Source organism: Chaetura pelagica, unplaced genomic scaffold, assembly GCF_000747805.2.
Source record: "Chaetura pelagica isolate M959 unplaced genomic scaffold, ChaPel_1.0 scaffold170, whole genome shotgun sequence".
NCBI classification, from domain to species: domain Eukaryota; kingdom Metazoa; phylum Chordata; class Aves; order Apodiformes; family Apodidae; genus Chaetura; species Chaetura pelagica.
This window is the reverse complement of record NW_009952048.1, coordinates 1,966,874-1,987,645: the sequence shown is the minus strand read 5'-3', so window position 1 is coordinate 1,987,645 and position 20,772 is coordinate 1,966,874. Positions and strand designations below refer to the sequence as shown.

The 20,772-nt window shown below is 38.2% G+C and overlaps 1 protein-coding gene across 1 annotated transcript in view; it reads right to left on the bottom strand.

Annotated features, from left to right (window-relative positions):
- Positions 1-2,747: 2,747 nt before the first annotated feature.
- ELOVL4 (ELOVL fatty acid elongase 4) overlaps positions 2,748-20,772 on the bottom strand; it is a 19,858-nt gene continuing 1,833 nt past the window's right edge. The window contains exons 2-6 of the mRNA XM_010003191.1: positions 17,648-17,835; positions 14,261-14,341; positions 6,446-6,617; positions 4,149-4,276; positions 2,748-3,655 (exon numbers count right to left, since the gene is read on the bottom strand). Coding sequence (XP_010001493.1) covers positions 3,380-3,655; positions 4,149-4,276; positions 6,446-6,617; positions 14,261-14,341; positions 17,648-17,835 — 845 coding nt within the window. The 3' untranslated portion in view covers positions 2,748-3,379. The remainder of the gene's footprint in view (positions 3,656-4,148; positions 4,277-6,445; positions 6,618-14,260; positions 14,342-17,647; positions 17,836-20,772) is intronic.

Genomic DNA, 20,772 nt, shown 5'->3' with positions numbered 1-20,772 from the left:
TGCCTCCCCAGCACATGGAGGTCAAGTTATCACTCTGAAGAAACCTGCCCTAAGGTTAACCTGAAAAAAATGTGCAGCATTTTTACTTTGCCTTCATCTTCTCCTGATCTGGAGCTGGAAGTAGTTAAATGATCACATAATCAAACAGGGCATACTTTGAACCTTAAGAAAAGTATTTATTTATTTCAGAAGTATTTTGTTCAACAGAGAATTTGACCGCAATGACTTCAAAAACCTGGAGCAAGAATGATCTCTACTATAAAACAACATAATTCCTCAGCTCCTCTGAGCTGAGGTTCCTCCCCTCAAATCTACAATTGAAGCCTCAGAGTATTTATTACACTGGGAGAAATGGCTCTGGCTTGTCTGCCATCGTAGGTCTAAAATGACTGACAAATACTATTTACTTCTGCAAGACTGATACTGGATCTGTGGATCAATGAAAACTGCTTCATTTTACTGCTCGAGCTGTAATAGCTGTTCTAAAATAGCTCCTGTCAACTTCACATTAAAGAAATATAATTTAATTCACACACTGAAAGAACCTGGTAAGAACCCATATGTATATACACTGCATGTATACACATATACATACACACACATATGTAGATAATTTATATTTATTTTACACTGACAAAGTACTAAAAGAATCAAACAACTGTCAGTGCTAGAGATGAGGTTAAATGAAATAGTATCACTTATATGGCATCAAATAATTAGAGACTCTGGTCCAAGAGCTTCAGAACTGTTAGAAAAAAAACAACAACCCAAAGAAACAAAACCTTCATTGGTAAACAAAGAAAAGTTCCAAAGGGTTTGAAATTATCTTTTAAATAATATGAAAGTATTTATTTAAAAAAAACCAAAAACCAAAAGTAACATGCAAAGTAGATTTTATCATTTAAATTTCAGTTGTGTATAGCAAGCACACGCATTTATACAGAAATTCTATTACTTCCATGGCAAAATTCTGAGGTGCCGTGGACTCAATGATGACTTTAATGAATCTGGCAATATCTCACATGTGCATCATTGCCTCAAATTTTGAAAAAGAAAATGCTGTACAAGTTCAGCCCTGTATCCTGTGAGTCTGGCTGCATAGTCAAAACCAGAAATATTGCACTCAAGACCATGCCTACAAAAATGCACATTTAATAAGGCCATTAGAGTCAAGATCATAATGGGACTCAAGTTACATGAATGATCAAATATATCATAAACAGACCTAGGAAAACCATATTGCAGAAGATGGACTCAAAAGAGCAGTGTTCCATCAATTTGATAACTCATTATTTTCCCCATGAACTGCCAAACTCTCAAACTACTGTTGTCTACCCACAGTGCCAGACAACCTGTGTATGTATGCATACACTCCTGCAAATGGGTTGTTTATTTTTTTTAAGTTACCAAGTGCCCCATAGTTTAAGGGTAGGATTCTACTCAAGTTCTGCCAATAAGGTTCAAGTTGTTACCAACTTTAAGCAGCTTCCATGCATGATGAGGGGAGAAAAGATTTTACTTCTGAGTTATTTAAATATTTGCCAACATGCAAGACATAATTCTTACTTTACAAAATGTAGCAAAGGCGCAATTCAACCTGTAATGGAATACTTTCCAGTATGCTCTTGCAGAGCTAGATCACATGAAGATTATCAGCTTATCAGCCCTGGCTTACCAAAAGAAAGACAGAGCAAACAACCAATCCAACACAGTACAAGGAATGATACAGATTTACAGGTTAGCTGCCCACATCTCATGGCAAATAGAAAGAAGCTACCCTTTAATCAAACTCGGGTAAGCTACCTTGAATTTACAGTAGGGTAAGTGTATTCTCACTAGCCACGACCTTGAAGTAGCAGGTGTGCTGTAAATCTGTGAGCCTACTTTGTAGTTATTTGCTCCATAGCCAGCCCAAAGTTACCCACCCAGCCAGCATTTTGGCTTGTCCTATACTCATTGCAGGCTGAGCAGCTAAAAACATCTCTCTTAGTAATCACATTATTTAGAAGGAGAAGAACTCTTTCCATATCTTCTTCACAAAAGGAGAAGTAAGAAGTTCATTAACATATCAGATGAGAAGCTGTCTAAAAGGCTTCTACGTATTTTAACAGTTTTGACTAAAAATGATTAGCAGAATCACTTTGTCAATTAGGTTGAAAAGAGCCAAGAGTATTTTGGGAATGTAGTTTCAGAAGCTCATCTCTGGCCATCACATTAAAATGGTGGCCTGAATACTAGCAATCCTTTGTCTCCAAGTGTCTAAACAAATAGAGTTTTGATGTGTATCAGGCAGCAACAGCATTTTCAACATTTTATGCTTCCTGTATTTAGTACTTTTAAACCAAATTCTCTTTCCCAATAAACTGTCTTGTAGTTAGCATGACTGTCCATACATGCAGCATTTCTAAATGGAATTACATATTGTTGTTTCCTCTCCACCATAATATTACCTTACCATTTTCAGTCTCAGTCAGCACCACAGGTTTAATGCAAGTCATGGACAGCAGGCAGCGAACCTACTTTTACTGCTTGCTTCAAATAATGTATTGTTTTGTATTTATATATTCTTAAAATGTTTTCTTCACTTAGCTATACTAAAAGTACCGCTCCAAAGTATAAGTTTATATTGGAAAAGGTTATTGATGACTTAACCAAAAAAATACCACCAGAAATCCCTTTTAATCCCACAGGAAATACTTTTTTCTCTCAAATTAGTTAACTTGTATTTATATTAGAGGACTCCATTATTTCAGAAACCAGTTATTTAATGCTCAATATTATTTTCAGCAGATGAAGAGGTAGGTATATTTCAACACAAGAAAAAAAACCACAAGTGTAATAGACACTCAATGAAATCAAGTAATGTCTGAAAAGTCAAACACTGTTCTGACAGCACATAAACATAATGTGTCTGAAGATACTCTCCAAGAAGGACAAGAAAAGTTGAGCATTCTGATTAGATAATACATCATAATTTGAAATTTAATAATTTTCTGGAAAGAAAACACAAGTATCCAAATGCTATTTCCTTCCCCTCCCTCCCCCAAAGAAATGTGGGTGCCAATAAAACTGCCTGTATCAATGGCATTATTAACTTCTGGACTGCTAAACATGGAATCAACTGCAATTCGTCCTTACATTCACCAACACCAGCAGTCTACAAGTTTACACAGAGACCATATGCATGATAATTACATAATTACAATAGAAATTCAACTTTAGTGTTGTTCTTAAAACAATCTTCATAAATAATGAAAATACCTGTGTTCTAGCTCTTCAGTAACCTAAGGTTAATTGGTACAGATAGTGTTTTTTTCTTCCTTTTATAGACCAAACTGGAGGTTCCTCACTGCCAACAATAGTTAAGGCCTGGATCAAGTTACTCTCCTTTTGCTTTTCCCTTTTTCTGCTTTTTTCCATTTTCCACCACCGCATTATTTTCTGGTTTGCTTATTCCATTTGCAACAGCACCATTTGCTATTTTGCCATTCTTTATGGGTTCCTTGGGCAGCTTATAAGTCCGATAGTAGAAGTTACCAAACAAGAAAATGAAGGTGATAGCATAGAAAATGACACCCCAGTGCATCCATTTAGGGAAAGGACAATCAATATAAATAGAAAAGGCTGTGTGGCCAATAGTCACATGGAACTGCACCTGAAAGACAGAAAATATAGAATCAAAAAGGTCTCAATATGCTCTGTAGGTCTGACTGCACCTATATTTATTGATTAATTAATTATTAAAACTGCTACACTGGGGGATGGTAGGGAAGCTGTATTTGGCTGTAACATCACACGTGCATTCACTTGACCAGGTTAATCAAATTTATTGCAGTACCTGGCACCAGTTTTCATATATAGAAAAATGAGAAGACATTAAGAGACTTGGATTTTTCTGCCTTTTGAATAGGCTTTTGCAATTCAGTTGAAAAAAAACCCCAAGTAAAATTAGACTTTTCTCACACAAATCTATGCTGCATATTTTTAAAGAAATGCAATAAGTATTTCCATCTCCAGGAAGTATTCTAACTTGAGCTGTACCAGACAGCTAAGAACTTTCAGAAGGAGTAGCATCTGTTCAAAGCTCTGCAAATGCAAATCCACCCAGAGGCAATGCCTTCTGTGATAAAGGAAGGAATTTTACTTACCAGTTGCAATATGGTCAAGTATCGCTTCCACCAAAGGTATTTCTGAAATTTAGGGCCACAGGCAGCTAATCCATAATACATGTACATAATGACATGAATAAATGCGTTCATCTGAGCTCCAAAAAAAGCTGTCCAGAATAGAAGGGAAGATTGTCATGTTATTTTGAAAAAAGCCTCTTCTAGTATTTTTCATGAGACAGTAAAAATTATAAAGCACAGAATATGTCAGGCTTCCACCTTCTAAATAATTGACAGTATAGTACAGACCTGACTGCCAACTTGTACTGACACAAACAGCTGTTTGTGCAAGTGGTATGTCACATCTTTCATGGAACCACTTGTGCAAAAGCATTTAGTAAGACTTTTGTTGAACAGACAACTCACATGGATTCCACATTTTAAGTGCAATTGTTTTGCTAATGGATTATTAAAAGAAGTGTCTGACAATATGAAATATAAATTATCAGGTGCTCAACTCAAATCTTTTATATTATAATTAAATGCACAAGGTTGACTTCTCAGCAAGAAATCAAGAAACTCACGTGGAAGTCTGATTAAAGAGGCCAAAAACATCATACAGAAAAAAAATTCACTTGTGGTTTTAAGGTGTTTAAAGGCATTGCCAAGTGAGTTGGTCTAAATTGCTCAGCTTTCATTTCCCTGTTTGTGACTTAAAATATCCAGCATTCTTAAATATATAAACATATAATATAACTCCTTCCAAAATGATCCATGCTGGAAATAAAGATGACAGCTCTCATTTGCAGCAAGAAAGATCTCTTTGCTCTGTGAAATTTGGAAGCCATTTAACAGAGACAATATCTTCTTAAGGTACTTCTTACACTGCCAGAGAGGCTCAAAAAGGCTGTAAAGTGTAAGATCTGGGCAACGCAGACAACAGCTGTTGACATCAAACAGTTCAGATGTCCATGTGGTCTAGACCCAGTTAGTTATAACAGGGTCTAGTTTATAATAGATCTGTCTATGTAGGCGAAGTGCTATCAACTAGAAAACAGAAAAACACAGATATCCACATTTATGCAGTAGCACGACAAACACAGAAGAACAATTGTTGCTTTTCCTTTTGCAGGAGCTAAAAATGAAGAGATAAAACTTAAAATACATTTGGAAATAGTTGCAACTGTTCTATTGAAACCTTCAAATGTTTAGCACGAGAAGTCTGAAGAGGCAACAAGAGAGAGGTCATTTCAAGATACCCAGGGACTTTCTAAGTAAGACTACAAGTAAACATTCAGTCACCAATAAATTTATTTTGTGGGTGCAGTAGCTACAAAAGATCATGAAACATCTGGCTGAGTACCTGCATCCTGCAGATTACTTGGGAGAAATTCAAGGATAGTCACAAATACTAATTTTAAATCTTCCTTCTTTTGAATATAAGTAAGCACTCAGTACAAGGTATCTATGGTAAATGAGAGCATAAAACCCTATGTACTAAGTATTTGTGTGGTTTGACAAGAAAACCAAAATGTTAGTTTGGTGTAGTGTTTACTGCATGTTATTTCAGGTGTCTTATGTCTATAAAGCACATTACAAGGAAGATAGCCTATTTTACCTGAACCATCAGCTCTGTAGAGCTTATAATTCGTGAGACACAGGGCAAAACAAGAGAAATCAGGGTACAATGTAGGCAAGGGAGAATGTTTCAAGTAGAGTGGAATAAAATTACTTGACTGGAGCTTCAAAAAGGAAACAGGAAAAAAAAAAAAGGCTCATAATGAATTATAGAATTGTGTCATTATGCATAGGTTTTAAAAGTTAACTGACAGATTAATTGGCTCACCATCAAGGGAAAGCTTCAGAACTTTATGCACACCTCTTTCTAAAGAAAACAAGCAACCCCCAAACTCAGATACAATGCCAAAAAATAATCTCCATTAACTTCATTACATTTGCATACAGGTTGTGGCCTGTAATTGGATTTTGCAGTTCTCCATAGCTACAAAAATGTAAGTTAGGCAAGACATGTTCATCTTCCTGTTTCACACAGAAGGAGGATAACTTTGAAGACAGAACTTCAGGATTCCAACTGATGTCCATGAGGAAAAAAAAAAAGTTTTGCAATTGATTAGATTATTGCCCTGTTATCTTTTCCTCCCCCACATTTCCCACAGAGGAGAACTATATGCATTAAAGCTACTGCACTGCTTCAGTGCTATCTAAACAGCCTTGTATATTACAAAGTTAAGTCTTCAAAAACTTTTTTCCATTGCTTGCAAACAATAATAATTCTCCCTAGTGTCCAATCAAAAGGGTATTGGAGGAAGGGAACCCACCTTGTCCACCTGCAACCCACTTAATACCAATCCACCACAAGGTGAACATGGTGAAATGGTGATAGACATGAAGAAAACTAATTTGGTTAAATTTCTTCCTCAGGATGAAGAAAACTGTATCCAAATATTCAATTCCTTTAGAGACATAATACCACCATAAAGCAGCAGCTATCTGTAATGAAAAAAAAAGACAACACAAGTTTTAGTTATTTCAAGCTGAATGTAATTAAGTTCTCTCCACATATCAGCTGCAAGAGAAGGATACCTCTTCTTTCCCCAAATCCTGGTAAATTTTGCGGTAGAGACATGAAACATCTGACATTTTAAGAACAACAAAACCAATACTCCATCTATTCTGGACATGGAAATATTATTCTGAGTCTACTGCTCACAAATCACAACAGTGAAAAGGAGCCAATATAATTAAAAGCTCTGCCACCTCTGAACAGTTTACATAGGGAGATAAACACAGGTAGTTGTATTTCAGTCTCTGTCCCAAGCTTTCCAGGAGAAGACTAGCACAGGGCTTCCTGTGCTAAGGACACAGCACTTTGACAGGGTCAGAACAACAAGGCAGAAACATAATGATAAAATGAAATTGCAAATGTTGAAACCTTATATAGAATTCTTCCAGTACCACAGGCATATGGGTGGGAAGATTACAAATCCCTCTTACAAACTAGGTGTGGTAGGGTACCCACAGGTTCTTCTAGTCTGTTCAGCAGCCCCCTCTGGAAAAGCAGCAATCCCTCAGTGGCTCTGTGCCATTCAGGGAATAGAAGAAATGAGACCACGGGAGCCACACAAACTGCAGAGATCTAGCTCATCTACCCAATACAGCCATGCTACACACCCAAAATTCTTTTTCTAATCTACCCATCACAGTGACTCTTGCCCAAGATCCAACATAAACATGACTTCCTCCTGAAATCAGGATATTGTTTTATTGTTATAAAGCCCAGAATCTCTGTGTAGCAATTTGCTAATACTAGGATATGGGGATATGGTGGTGGTGGGGATTCCCTTCCAGATCCCAAAGCATAGCAACAAGTCTAGTTCCTGGCATGGTAAGTCATCTAGCTTGTTATGCAGGGATGGGATGAGAACATATCCCAGATGGTGACTCATACAGAGATAGAGAAGAAAAAAAAAACACAACAAAAAAAGGAAGTTGGAAATGGCACCACCAGCAAGGAGAGCAGACAATGCCACAACACACTTATTTGTCAGAAGTTCATCTGGTCTTTCAGGACTCATCTGATGGGGGAGCAGAATTTCAAACCTTAACACGGTAAGAAATAATGCCACCATCCCCTCAGGGCCCAAGGGAAACAGAAGAGAAAACTTAAGACAGCAGTAGCTTCCCCTCCCAAATACACACATCCAATTAGGCAAGTGAGATAAAAGGGAATCAGGAGAATGAGCAGTAGAAAGCAATGCTGCAGCCCTGCATGGTGTTTTCTTCCATTTCTCCAAACTAATTGGAAAGGAACACATCTCTCCTCAGAGGGTCTGTCACAGCAGTAACTGGACTGGTGAGCAGCTAGGAGAGATTTCAGCAGAAGCAAAAAGCAGCACAGGAGCAGAACAGTGCTGCAGATCTGCATTGCAGACTCTGCAGTTTCCCAAAGGGACTGCACAACTTTCAGTTGCCAAATTGCAGCCTTCTACGCATCCATTGATGAATACCCATTTCATTCTCTGGATGTGATTTAGCCTACTTCAGGCTTCAGGAAGAAGATTTCTATTTTGTCAATTTTATATTAAAAAAGATCTGTCAAAGTTGGCATGAGGCTTAATGAGAGAAAAGTGACTCCTCACAGATCCTGGAGTTCCCAGACACAAAGGCAAGCTGCAAGAACCATCCACATGTATATATATGTTGCTCAATATCCAATATAGTTCTGCTTCTAGGACAGGTAATCAGGTGTTATAATAACACCCACATCAAGGCTTTGTCTCACACCCATGAGTTAGCGTAACAGTCCAGCATCTTTTACAGTTCTTTGCTAAAGCTGCATCTATCAAATAAATTAAGATCAGCATATTTTCATCTCATGTGTTAATAATAAACATTTTGGATCATATCCATAAAATGACAAGCCAGCACAACAATACTAAAGCTCTTTGGAGGTTCTCTCTCTTCTGAGAGACTTCTAAAGAATCAACAGGGCAGTTAGAAGCAAACTGCCATAAAATCTCTTAGAAAGCCAAAGTGCATTTTGTTAAAGAAACACTGGAACAATAAGCCAAATAGCCAAGAAGCAAAGAGCCATTTTACTATACAACACAGAGCTGAAACAGAGAAAAATCCAACAAAATCCCTTGTGTTTTACACCCAAGATGCTAGTTTCATTGCATGCTCTTAGATGAGTAATTTTGCACATCTCATTCCTCTTCTTTTGAATTCCACCTGCCTTGCATAAAAAACAGTTACAGTCCGTGGATCAAAATCAGCTGAACTTTTGATCGAAATGCTTCCCATCACTTAAGAACACAAATGGAGGTTGTGGAGTCTCCTTCACTGGAAACATTCAAAACCCACCTGGATGCGTTCCTGTGTGATGTACTCTAGGTGACCCTGCTCTGGCAGGGGGGTTGGACTAGATGATCTTTCGAGGTCCCTTCCAGCCCCTAAGATTCTATGATTCTATGAAATAGCATCCATTTCTTTGCAGGATTATGCCTGCTGATTTTTGCATTCCTGTAGATTTTTTTTTTCTGACAGCTCTTTTGCTCTCTTCCTACCATCAAATTTTACTACTACTTATATTCTCAAACCTAATAGGTGCTGTGCACCCATGATCTACTTCAATGCTCCCAGTGACCTATGTAGATGTTTTGATCATTATACATGCAGAAAAAAAGGAAACAGTTGTTATTTGTCCGAGGCAGACACAGGGAGAGGGCAGAAATAAAGCAGAACAATACTCTGCTACATAATCTATGTCAGGAGCAGATGGCTACCAATAAAACTATTTTGCAAGACATCAGAAGTTAGGACCTAACCTGTAGCCTTCTTTGGACACAGTATGAAATTCATTTAGCTCAAAAGAAAATACATTAAAAAGGCATTGATTCCTGAAATGAATAATACTAGTCACAACCATAACTTTTCTAGCAATTTTAAATTTTTTTTATGAGCCAATCCATGTCTGTTACAACACCAGATGGCACAGGAAGATTACATTGCAGCCTAGGATTAAGGGGGTCAACAAGAGGTTCAATCCCATGACCTCTGCCTACTGCAGGGCTTTTGAACAGAGGACTCTTAACATAGGACTCTGTTCCTGCACCCTCCCTCCTCATTTTGGGTTGGAGAAAGTTATCCATTAAGGGGTTTGAAGGGAGAGCTACTTCTTAGAAGGTAACTGTAACATGAAAAATTTAAGTGGCTTTTAAAGAGAACTCTTTTCCCTGCTTCACCTATAAAATTTTGTTTACAGGACTATGAAGTCAATTTTGTTAAGTCAAGCTCCCTCTTCAATGAAGCTAAAGTAAACAATTACTATATTTATTTCATAAAAGTGATATATTCAAACTCTAGATATAAACACAAACAATGTAAAGCTGAACTATGGTTGTCTTCTTTATCATGACAGCACACTTAAAGCCAGGAACTAAGTAATTCCCACAGCCTCAGATTCCCAGTTCTCAGCTCTTCAGAAATTATAATAAAATAGATGAACCTTGAGCTGGGAAACAAGGGTACATAAATGTTAGCAGAAGGGGAAAGTGACTACTCACTGACACTCATATGTTTTAGCTTAGTGTTAGGAAAATGTTCTCTCCAAATACTGGAGCTTCTAAAGGAGTACTGCAAAGCACAGTTTTAACACCCTGGCCCTTTTGACTCCTAAACTATAATCCAAAAAGTTCTTCCAAGGTGCAGCTTCAGCTCCTTTAAAATCCCTTTTTGGGGATTTCTTCTCTTTTTTCTTTCTTGTTTACTCCAAACATTTTTTTTATATAACCCATTACAGAACACAATTCCTTAAATTCCTTCCTGCAGTCTGTAAGGTGGCTACCTACTACACCCAGAAGATACACACTTTAGAAAGGAAGTTATTTCTGCAAATACGTCTGCAACTGCAGAATGTAATTTCCACTCTTGCTTCCTCCAGTCACCCTTGCCTAGCATTGTAGAACAGCCACCAGGGGAGCCTGGATGAGCCTGATTGAAAAGTGGAGGGAGGTTCAAAACAATAAGCAGGAGGACCGATTTCCTCATACCATGTGTTAACTACCTACAGAATTAATTGTCAGTGGAAGTCAGAAGCTTGGTAAAGGTGAAGAAAACATAGAGACAAGTTAATGGAAAAAATACCCCCTTAAAAACTGGCAAAACAAAGAGGCTATGTCTGACTTAAGAGGTCTGTGAGCTACAGATCACTGTGCTAGGCTATAAAGGGCAAGTGCCACTACATGTCCTTAACTGTTCCCTTGAAATCACCATTGGCTCACTGTATTGACACATGATGTGGGTTGGAGAAGAGAGGGAAGGCATTCTCTGGCACTAGCTCTCTAGCAGCTCTCTGTGCTCCTTTAAGGAAAAAAGGATGGTTTCTTGACCGCTCATTTTGAGCAACAGCTTTGATCAAAAAGGGCCACTATATAGCAAAAAAATAGTGGCCCATTCCAGAAAAGATATAAACAGAGGTCTCATACCAGGGCTTCTATGTTGCCATTCAGACAGCACATGCAATTAGTCTCACATTTCTCAGTATTTGCTCCAGCTTTCTTAGCCCTACAATAAAGTCATATATGAAGCTGCTGCTTTCTAGAGCATGTTCATTACACTTCCTGGGCTCGGTGCCATTTTCATCTGGGTTAGTCCCAGTCTCCTTTCACCTGACTAATACAAACTGGCTTATTCTTTTACAACTAAGGTTACTGCATTGCAATTAATTCTACTGTTGCAGTGCAGTACTGCTCTTCAAAGAAGACCAGTGCCAACAGACACTAGACACTATGTATCTAGACCTAGTAAGAGGATGTGCTACAATGTTTATAAATTCTAAACTCAAAACTGCAAAAAGCTCACATTTATTTATGTTTCAAAATATTTTTTTTTCAGGTTTATACTATGAAAAAAATATGGAAAAAGAAATCTTGAGGAAGTTTGGGAGTATTTTTGTCCTACAGTGTCAAAACCCCACAAAATACCTTCCAAATGCAGAGCATGATACACTCTAAAAGTGGGACAGAAATGTATCCCAGACTCCTTGGTAAGATAAAGTACGCTTGTAGAAATTACAGTTTTCTACTTGCAACTTGCCTGAATAGAGATTTTACTTAGAAGAGCTACCACATAATTATCAAGATCAGGGTCTTGACTGATAACATACCATACAATTGCTGCAACAGCTAAAGACAACTCAATTTTCCCTCCTTTCTCAACTGTCTCAGTTGCAAACAGAGCACATTGCAACTTAAAACTCTATTTCTAAAGTTCATGGAAATCCACAAGTTTCAAAAAAGCTTAAAAAGTCAGGAAAAACAAAGAGTAGGTATTGCTAGAGCAACTTTTTTTTTTTTTTTTCTGGACAAATCATATGCAATAAATAGATTGGTCATCTTGCCTTTATTTTATTGTACAATGCTTTGTTTGTCACAATGAACACAACAGAACCATGGAATCACGGAATTGTCCGAGTTGGAAGGGACCTCTAGAGATCATCTAGTCCAACCCCCCCGCTAAAGCAGGATCCCCTAGAGCACATTACTCAGACTGCAACCAGGTGGATCTCGAGTATCTCCAGAGAAGGGGACTCCACAACCTCCCTGGGCAGCCTGTTCCAGTGCTCTGTCACTCTCACAGTAAATAAGTTTTTCCTCATATTTAAATGGAACTTCCTATGTTCCAGCTTGTGCCTGTTGCCCCTCATCCTGTCACTGGGAACCACAAAGATGGACTGAAAACAGTCAATCCAAAAGGACTTAGGGGTGATGGTGGACAAGAAGCTTAACATGAGCCAGCAACGTGTGCTTGCAGCCCAGAAAGCCAACCATATCCTGAGCTGCATCAAAAGAACTGTGGCCAGCAGGTCAAGGGAGGTGATTCTCCTCCTCTACTCTGCTTCCCTGAGACCCCGGCATACTGCATCCAGTTCTGGAGTCCACAACATAAGAAGAACATAGAGCTCCTGAAGAGAGAGCACAGGAGGGCCACAAAGATGATCCAAGGGCTGGAGTACCTCTCCTATGAAGACAGGCTGGGAGAGCTGGGGCTGTTCAGCCTGGAGAACAGAAGGCTCCAGGGAGACCTTATAGTAGCCTTCCAGTATCTGAAGGGCCTACAGGAAATCTGGGGAAGGACTTTTTACAAGGGCGAGGAGTGAGAGGACAAGAGATTATGGATCAAGACTGGAAGAGGGAAGACTTAGGTTAGACATTACAAGGAAATTCTTTAGTGTGAGGATGGAACAGGTTGCCCAGGGAAGTTGTGGAAGCCCCATCCCTGAAAATGTTCAAGGCCAGACTGGATGGGGCTTTGAGCAACTGGGTCTAGTGGGAGGTGTCCCTGCCCATGCAGATGGGTTGGAACTAGATGATCTTTAATGTCCCTTATAACCCTAGCCATTCTGTGATTCTTTAGAGCAGGTCTGACTCTTCCACAGGCTCTCACAAACAAGTGCACCTGAAAGTGTGGCTATGAAACAGAATTTTAGCATACTAAATGTCATTACTACTTGTACTTAGCTAATATAAAATTCCTCAGTATGTACCATCCCAGTCCTCAATGTCATCCAGCTGAGTAGAAGGACATTTATTTGGCTTATCTATTGAAGAAAAACCCATCAAGCATTTTTCATACTTGGCTAGATTTTAATTTTTAACAAAATTATGAACAGAAAATTGTAATCACTAAAATAGTGAGTTATATTATTGGCAAAGGTTAAATATAGGTGGCTACCATAAGATAAATACAAATCTACGCACAGAGTTGTTCTGCAACATCAGCCGTTATACATAAGGTGCAAGACTCAAACCTATCCTCACTACTACCCCTCTCATATGCACAAGCTTTTGAGTAATACTGCCCATGAACAGCCACCTTGAAGACAGACATTTTTCAAAACATGCTATAGGTATTAAATGTATTTAGACTGTAACACACTTTCACCTACAGATTAGAACATGCTCCTGAAAATGTAATGAAACTTCCAAGAACAGCTGAGAGATTGTCTGCTGGAAGATAAGGTTTAGTGCATGAGCTAATCAACAGCATTACAGAAATTACAAGCATCTGCACTTTGATTTTAATTTGAATGCTTTCCAAAGAAACACACATTTGAAATCTAAGCTTCTACAATAACATTTACTGATAATACATTTGCCAGAAACCAGAATGACCTCACAAAGCCAAACCTGGGTGAAGGAGGCAAAAAGCTGCCTCACCAGCATGAGTGAAGTGCAACCACAATATACGCTGACAAATCTGAACTTGCTTTGATCTAGACACTACAGCTTTACTGTGGTCACACTAGTATCATGAACTTCAGCAAGGTCTAGAAACCAAATTATCTACACAAAGTTTATCCTGGATTGTACAACCACAGATAAAGCCAAGGATGGTATCTTTAAGACTACCCTTACTTGCAGCAGTCAGATGAAAGTTAATGCATACACACTGATACACTTTGATTAAACCTGCTATGTGCAATGTCATCAAACCTGAAATGGTCTGTGTGAATGTAACAGGATACAGTCATGGCTGACTATGGAAACACTATCTTCAGACAAGATTTAAACCGTCATGTAGTGCTATGTATTACATACATTCAGATACATATAGAGAAAATAAATACTCACCCTAACTTCATAAACATTATCTGAATAATCCACAGACTGGCAGACATAGCTGTACCCTCGAGCTCTTGATGACAAGAACAGCTGAAAATATTAAAGTCATGTATGAGGGGAAAGATGCTACATAAAAACGCATTCACAACAATTATCAGCAAATTTCTTGCTACATCAAACTTACCTGAACAGAAGCACTTAGAATATCCTTATCAGTTCTGAGAATACTACTGAAGAAAGCCAACACTTAGTTCTAACACACAGTTGTCTTTTTTTTTCTTGTAAATTAAAAATTATTCATTTTTCACTCTTTGTATCTACCTAGATAATTAGAATCTTGTGCAAATTACTAAGAACTCCAGTATGACCCTAAGCTATTCAAGCATTAATATTCCCTCTGACAGCTCTAGCTTCAGAGATAGAAAATACTAAATTGATTTCACTATGAATGACAGAAATTATATTCCCATGATGAATTCAAGAGAACTCTCTCCAAGAGACAGGGATTAGACAATTTGGATCTATTATTCTTAAAACAGTACACCAATCAAAATCCAATGCTGAGCACTCATAAAACAAATTGAGATAAACTTGATGAAGAAAAGTTCTCCATTTTGTGTGATCAGAAATGGCGTAAAGCACATGAAGTGCTCCTGTAGGGCCACTGCAAATAAAGCACATTGCAATAACCCAAACAGGAGAAGATAAACTTGACATTTCAGTAAGTTCCCATTGGAAAGAAGAACACTTTCTTAGAGCTGTACAAATTTCAAGTAATACTTCTGATGCTGATGTTCATAAACATTATGATCCAGGACTGTTTAAAGCTGGGCAATCCCACCCTATTGAGGGTCACAAGACAACAGTGGAACAGACATAGCCTGTAAATTGTTAGCTGCAAGAGCAGGGTGGTACAAAAAGATCTCCATAACAAACATGGGTAGCCACTGATTATTCTTAACCCTAATCTGACTTCAATCCTACTTAGACTGAACTCAAGTTTACTTTGGTATCTCATCTTGCACATAGCACTAGGAGTGCTGTCACAATGCATAGAGAAAAATGTTATCCAGATAAAACAAACATACAAAACTTGGTGAAAACCTCAACTTAGTTGCTGTACATGTCTGCTAAAGTAGGGAAGTGAAAGAACTGTCCACAGTAATTATAAAAAAAACCACCTGAACTACTTCTGCATAATCCTTTGATCTTAAAGGTCTTTTCCAACCAAAATGATTCTATGATCCGAGTCCATTTACAAACTCTTGTAACACCACTACTCTCCAGTGAGGTCCCAGACACACATGGGCACACTTGATAGTATCAGAGAAGAGCAGGGAACAGTTCAGTTTGCATTGTCACAGAAACTAACCAAGTACCATGACCTACTGGGTAATTTGATCAAGGTTCACTTGGCCACAGGCAGTAAACTGGCTTCACCAGACTGCTTCAGAGTAGAATAAGAAATGCAAGATTCTGTGTCAAAATAGGGGCTACACATCTGGGACTTCTGCATGTTCTAAGCAAAATTTGTTCCTCGTTTGAATCTGAATTTGAGTCCAACAAATTTGAGTCTCGGACCAGACAACCTAACAGTGCTTTATGGACTTACATTTTAACCTCAGCTTGCCATCAGGATGATTATTTCAATAACATTTAAAGGCATTTCAAATTCAAATTCTGTTCTCAGTAATACCCGAAAACTTCTCAGTCATTCACAAAATGGAAACTGTGTATCATTTTACTCATAACAATGACAGTATTAATGTGAGTTACAACAGTGGCACATTGTTACTGTAAACCTCTCATAGATTGAAGCAATAGTTGCCTCATAAAAGGCAACAATTGAAAGTTGAGCACCTTCCTCAGACCAGCCTCCGAGGTCCAGAAAGGGCACTACCTGCAAACATTGTACCCACAGCCTTAATGTCCATTGAATAACAACCTACCATTGAAATACCAGGAAACTAAAACCTGTGTCAAAACTGCGGAGCTTTCAGCCTATCAGCAAAAAACACATATCTGCAGTCCCATTCGTTCTTCTGTTAATTAAGTGATTTGGAAATGCCATACAAACCCCTGTTATCCTATAAGCAATACAGGCTTGAAAATTGCTTGACCACAAATTTGGTATAATTCAGTTTATGGAGAGAAGAAATCAATTTAAAATAGTAAGTGAAAAAGACAGACACAGCAAAAACACTGCAAAATTAATTTAAGAATTTCAGTCTTAACCTGCCAAGATGATTGGATTTCATCCATTCCTACAACTATCCTTGCATGTCAGCATTAAGTTCTGTGGAGCCTGTAGTATTTTATTACTTAGTTGAACAGTGCAAGCAAACGATTTAGAAAAAATTATGACTGAAAGGTGATGGCTAAACTTCTACTGAACCACATCTTAAAACAAGGCTGAAATCAGTTAATGTTTTTATTATAGAAGCTGTGGAAAAGGGTCAATATGCAGATCATCATCAGATATGCCATGCTTTCCTGGCAAAACTACAGAACAGGCCAGCCAGGAACTCTGCAATGCTGTAATTTTAGCTGCTCTGTTTATTTGCTTACTCCTCAAAACGGGTTTTGCAATTCTGTGATCTGAGATCTTCAAGGAAGACAACCCTCGATCCACATGAGCAAAGTCACAGCAGCATAAACCGTTCCTTACCTACAGCTGTATTCTGGAGAGCTATCCTTGTATAATGATTACCAAACTGTTAAATAATCCCATTTAGCTACTGCTAAAGAGCTGATCCACTGCATTGTTATTAGTAATTTCCTCTGCACAGAAAATTTAACAAAGAAGAAAAGTAGCAACAGTGAAATTTCTTAAGATGAACACACTCATAACTTTACAAACAAAATATTAGAAGACTTTATTATTTTCTTTTTTAAAAAAGATACAGTTAATTTTTATTCTTATTCTAAAAGATAACTTACAAACAAGATACTTTTCCTCACTACAGACAATGGATATCTGAATTTCCAAAATGATAAGCCTATTGAAGGCACCAAACAGCTCAATTTCTAACAAGATACTTTAGGATTTCTAACAAGACACACTTTGGAATTATTAAAAGGAAAAATCAGTTACAACTGTTAAACCTCTACAGATTTTAGTTAATCTGTCCAGTACTTACACTAACAAATCTAAGAAGCACACAAAATAGCCAGTACACACATTCTCTCTCCAGAATCATTTAGTACATTTATTCTCAAACAGAATGTACCTAGCTACGAAAATACTCACACCAAATGTAAACTCATCTTTAAAAGTCTGTGCAATACATTCACTCTCAATAGACATTGTGAATATGTAAGATTATTTTCTTTTTGCAATCTGTAGACACCCTCAGACTTAAATAGGAATCCCCTCCTGTGAGAGGGCATACACACCTCTTTGAAAATGAAGAAGTTGAGTAGAACCATTCCAAAGTTGTATACAACCAACAGGAAACGTAACTGGAAGGGCTCTCTTGTCTTCATCCATTTGGGGCCCAGCCAGACAGTGAGAAGATAAATAGTACTTATAGTCAGTGTTGGAAATGGAGACTGCATCAAGGGCCAGTCATCAACACGTTTGTCTGGGGGGAGTGAAGCAAACAGAAGGAGTCAACAAGGTCTAAACAAAATATATGCCATCATTATTTTAAGCATTGTATTTGTTAAGTATTATTATCTGCTGGAATAGCTGCATCAGATAGTAGAAGCACAACACACTCATTCTTTCTAGGAAGGTTAAAGAATATGGTTTACAAAAACCACACTATATCGCCTGACACAGAGATTCGTTATGACATGTAAATTCTATTGTCCAGTTCTATAATCCAAAACAACAAAGCAACAGAATCATGTGAGCCCAAACCCAACCCAGCCCATTAATCCCCCCAAAACTGATTTTGCTTATGATGAATAGTGACTGTAGTGGCAACATAATAAAATATTAAACACCACTGCAAATGAAAGACACACAAATGCAGTAAAATACTAAAATTAATAGCTTTTACTAGTTTAAAATTAAGCACTAGAAAACCTCCAATCAATTTTATACAGGTTGTATGATGCTAACCAAGTACTTTTTGCTATCTGATGTAGGTTAGTCTCATATGTTTCAGACAGAATTCTAACAATGTTGCTGGAATACAGCTAAATTAAAGAGTGTAAAGGGATGGTTCTAGGTAATCTGTGCTGCCATACATGAGATAAAGGCTTTATTTGCACTCTCCTTCAGTCACTCATGGATCCAGAGTTACACATAATCTAGAGCCCAGAACATGCTATATAAGTTCTGGATCTCTATCAAAAAAGCACTCTTAGCCTGATGAACCAGTGACATCTAGGATTAGAAGATGGCTGTGCTACAGAGGAGGGAAGGGAGAGACTACAGTGACACTTACTCAGTATTTCCTTCCCCTCCATTTGAAGGCTAATCTCTAGTTACAGCAAGAGATAAAAGGTAACTATTCCATAACAATCAACACTTCAGATACTGCACAGCGCTACAATACTGACTGGGTTATCTTCCAGATGCTTAGGCCAGAGGGAGTTCAGATGGGAATTGCACCACAGGGCTCCTTGTGAACCTCAGACACATAAAACACCTGCCTTTAGTCACTTGTGGGCAAACTCACAAATAGCAATAGAGTTGCCCATGGATTTACCTAGAAAACAAGTTTATTTTGGAGAACTTTTTTCTTCATGATAACCCAAAGACAGTGAAAAAACCCTACACCACAAATTAGTTCCTGATCCTAAGCATACTAACAAGTAAGTTAGAACACCCTTCTTATCTACAAAAGGAAGAACTCTAATACAGTAAGAAAAGTAGAAAACAGCACTGCCATTACTCCTCCTCTGCTTCATTCTTGTTTCCTTGGTTGCCTTTAAGATCACAAACTAGAACCTGATTTTAGAAGCACATGTCATGAGACCCTCTATTTCTAATAACATGTGTGCATGACACTAACTCTTCATACTTCCAGCTTATTGAGCAATACTTAACGTGCACATTGCAAATAAGATCTTAGGAGGCCTAAAACAAGTGGAAAAGAAGAAAGATAAACCAGTCTAGCTGCTTCCATTAGGCCTGTTAACGCCAGAAGACAGAAGTCATCCTAATGCACAAAACCTTTAGCATGGCTGATGCTGCCAGAATGACGGGAGTCAGCCTTGTGACCACAGCCAACAAAAGAAGCTAAGGGCAAGATAGGGCAAGGAGTACAAGGGGGAGCAGCAAAAAATTCAGATAGATCAGCTGTAGAAACAGGCAATGAAACAGAACTGAGAGCAGAAAGTTAGCTCTTACTTTTCAGCAAGTCCCTGAACAGACACTTCTGTTGCAATACAATGTACTCTCTTTAAAACCCGAGAACGATTGCTTTATAGTACAGCGTAGTGCCTTGGGATGTAAAGGAACAACCACATTCTCCAGACCTCACAGAACATTACCTATTGAAACTGAAAACACATTGCTGCGTAGCAATTATTACACTATCTCCCTTACCCTTCATTTCCTGCTTTTTTTTTTTAGCAATCACTCTATCCATCTGCATTTTAAAATAAAACACGATTTAAAGACAAGAGAAATGGAGAATCTCATCATCCACCTGATATGAGGTAATGGACTAAGACTCATCTCCACCAAGCAAGAAGGTGTAATTTCTTAATTAAGAGACAACTTGGGATATAGCCAACGTGTGACACGCTTTAATAAAACCTGCATCTCACTTCACTGTAGTGTGCAAAGAGTTAAAAGCAGGTGAGACAAGTGAATCAGTTGCTTTCCCAGCCTTCTTGCACTAAGCAATATAAAGAGGCAAGTATTAGAGAATCTGTCTCCTGTTTTCTAACACAATGTTTCATGGAATCCTGAATGCTAAAGAGAAAATACGAAAAACCTGAAAAGAAAGATGTGAATTTTACCTGGAAGCTGAACGTAACCACCCAATGCTGAAAAAGAGGAAAATGTGACCTATTCCAGATTTCTTTTTGTGGCAGATGACAGAGGATTCTAGAGGGAAGAATGAGGATTCACTAAAGGGTGAAAGGAAAGACAAAGAGACAACTTTATGAAAGTCTAGCTGCAAGTGGGCTTTGCTTCATGCTTCCTCACCACTGTAAACAATCCTTTCAACTACTTTCCACAAATACTACAAATTGAAGAAGTCACCTGGAGAAAAACAAGAGATATCTTTAATTGACTCAGACAACATCATAAAAGCACCTGGGCAGCTGCCTTTACAATTCCATACCTATATCATGGTTTCAGCCTGTTACTTCCCCTCTGCACAGGGGTTTTGGACAGTGAGCCACCACATCTCAGAGACAAGTCTTCAAATATTTGCAAGAAAAGCCTATCTTACTGACACTGCATAACACGCTGCCCAGGAAATCTATCTGATGGGGATTTTGGGGACCTGAACTCTCCTCAGACAGTTATGCTTTGAACACAAAATGACTGTAGGGGAAGGAATACAGTAGGCAATTCAGATCTGGAGTACATCCTGGCCAAACCAGAAGTA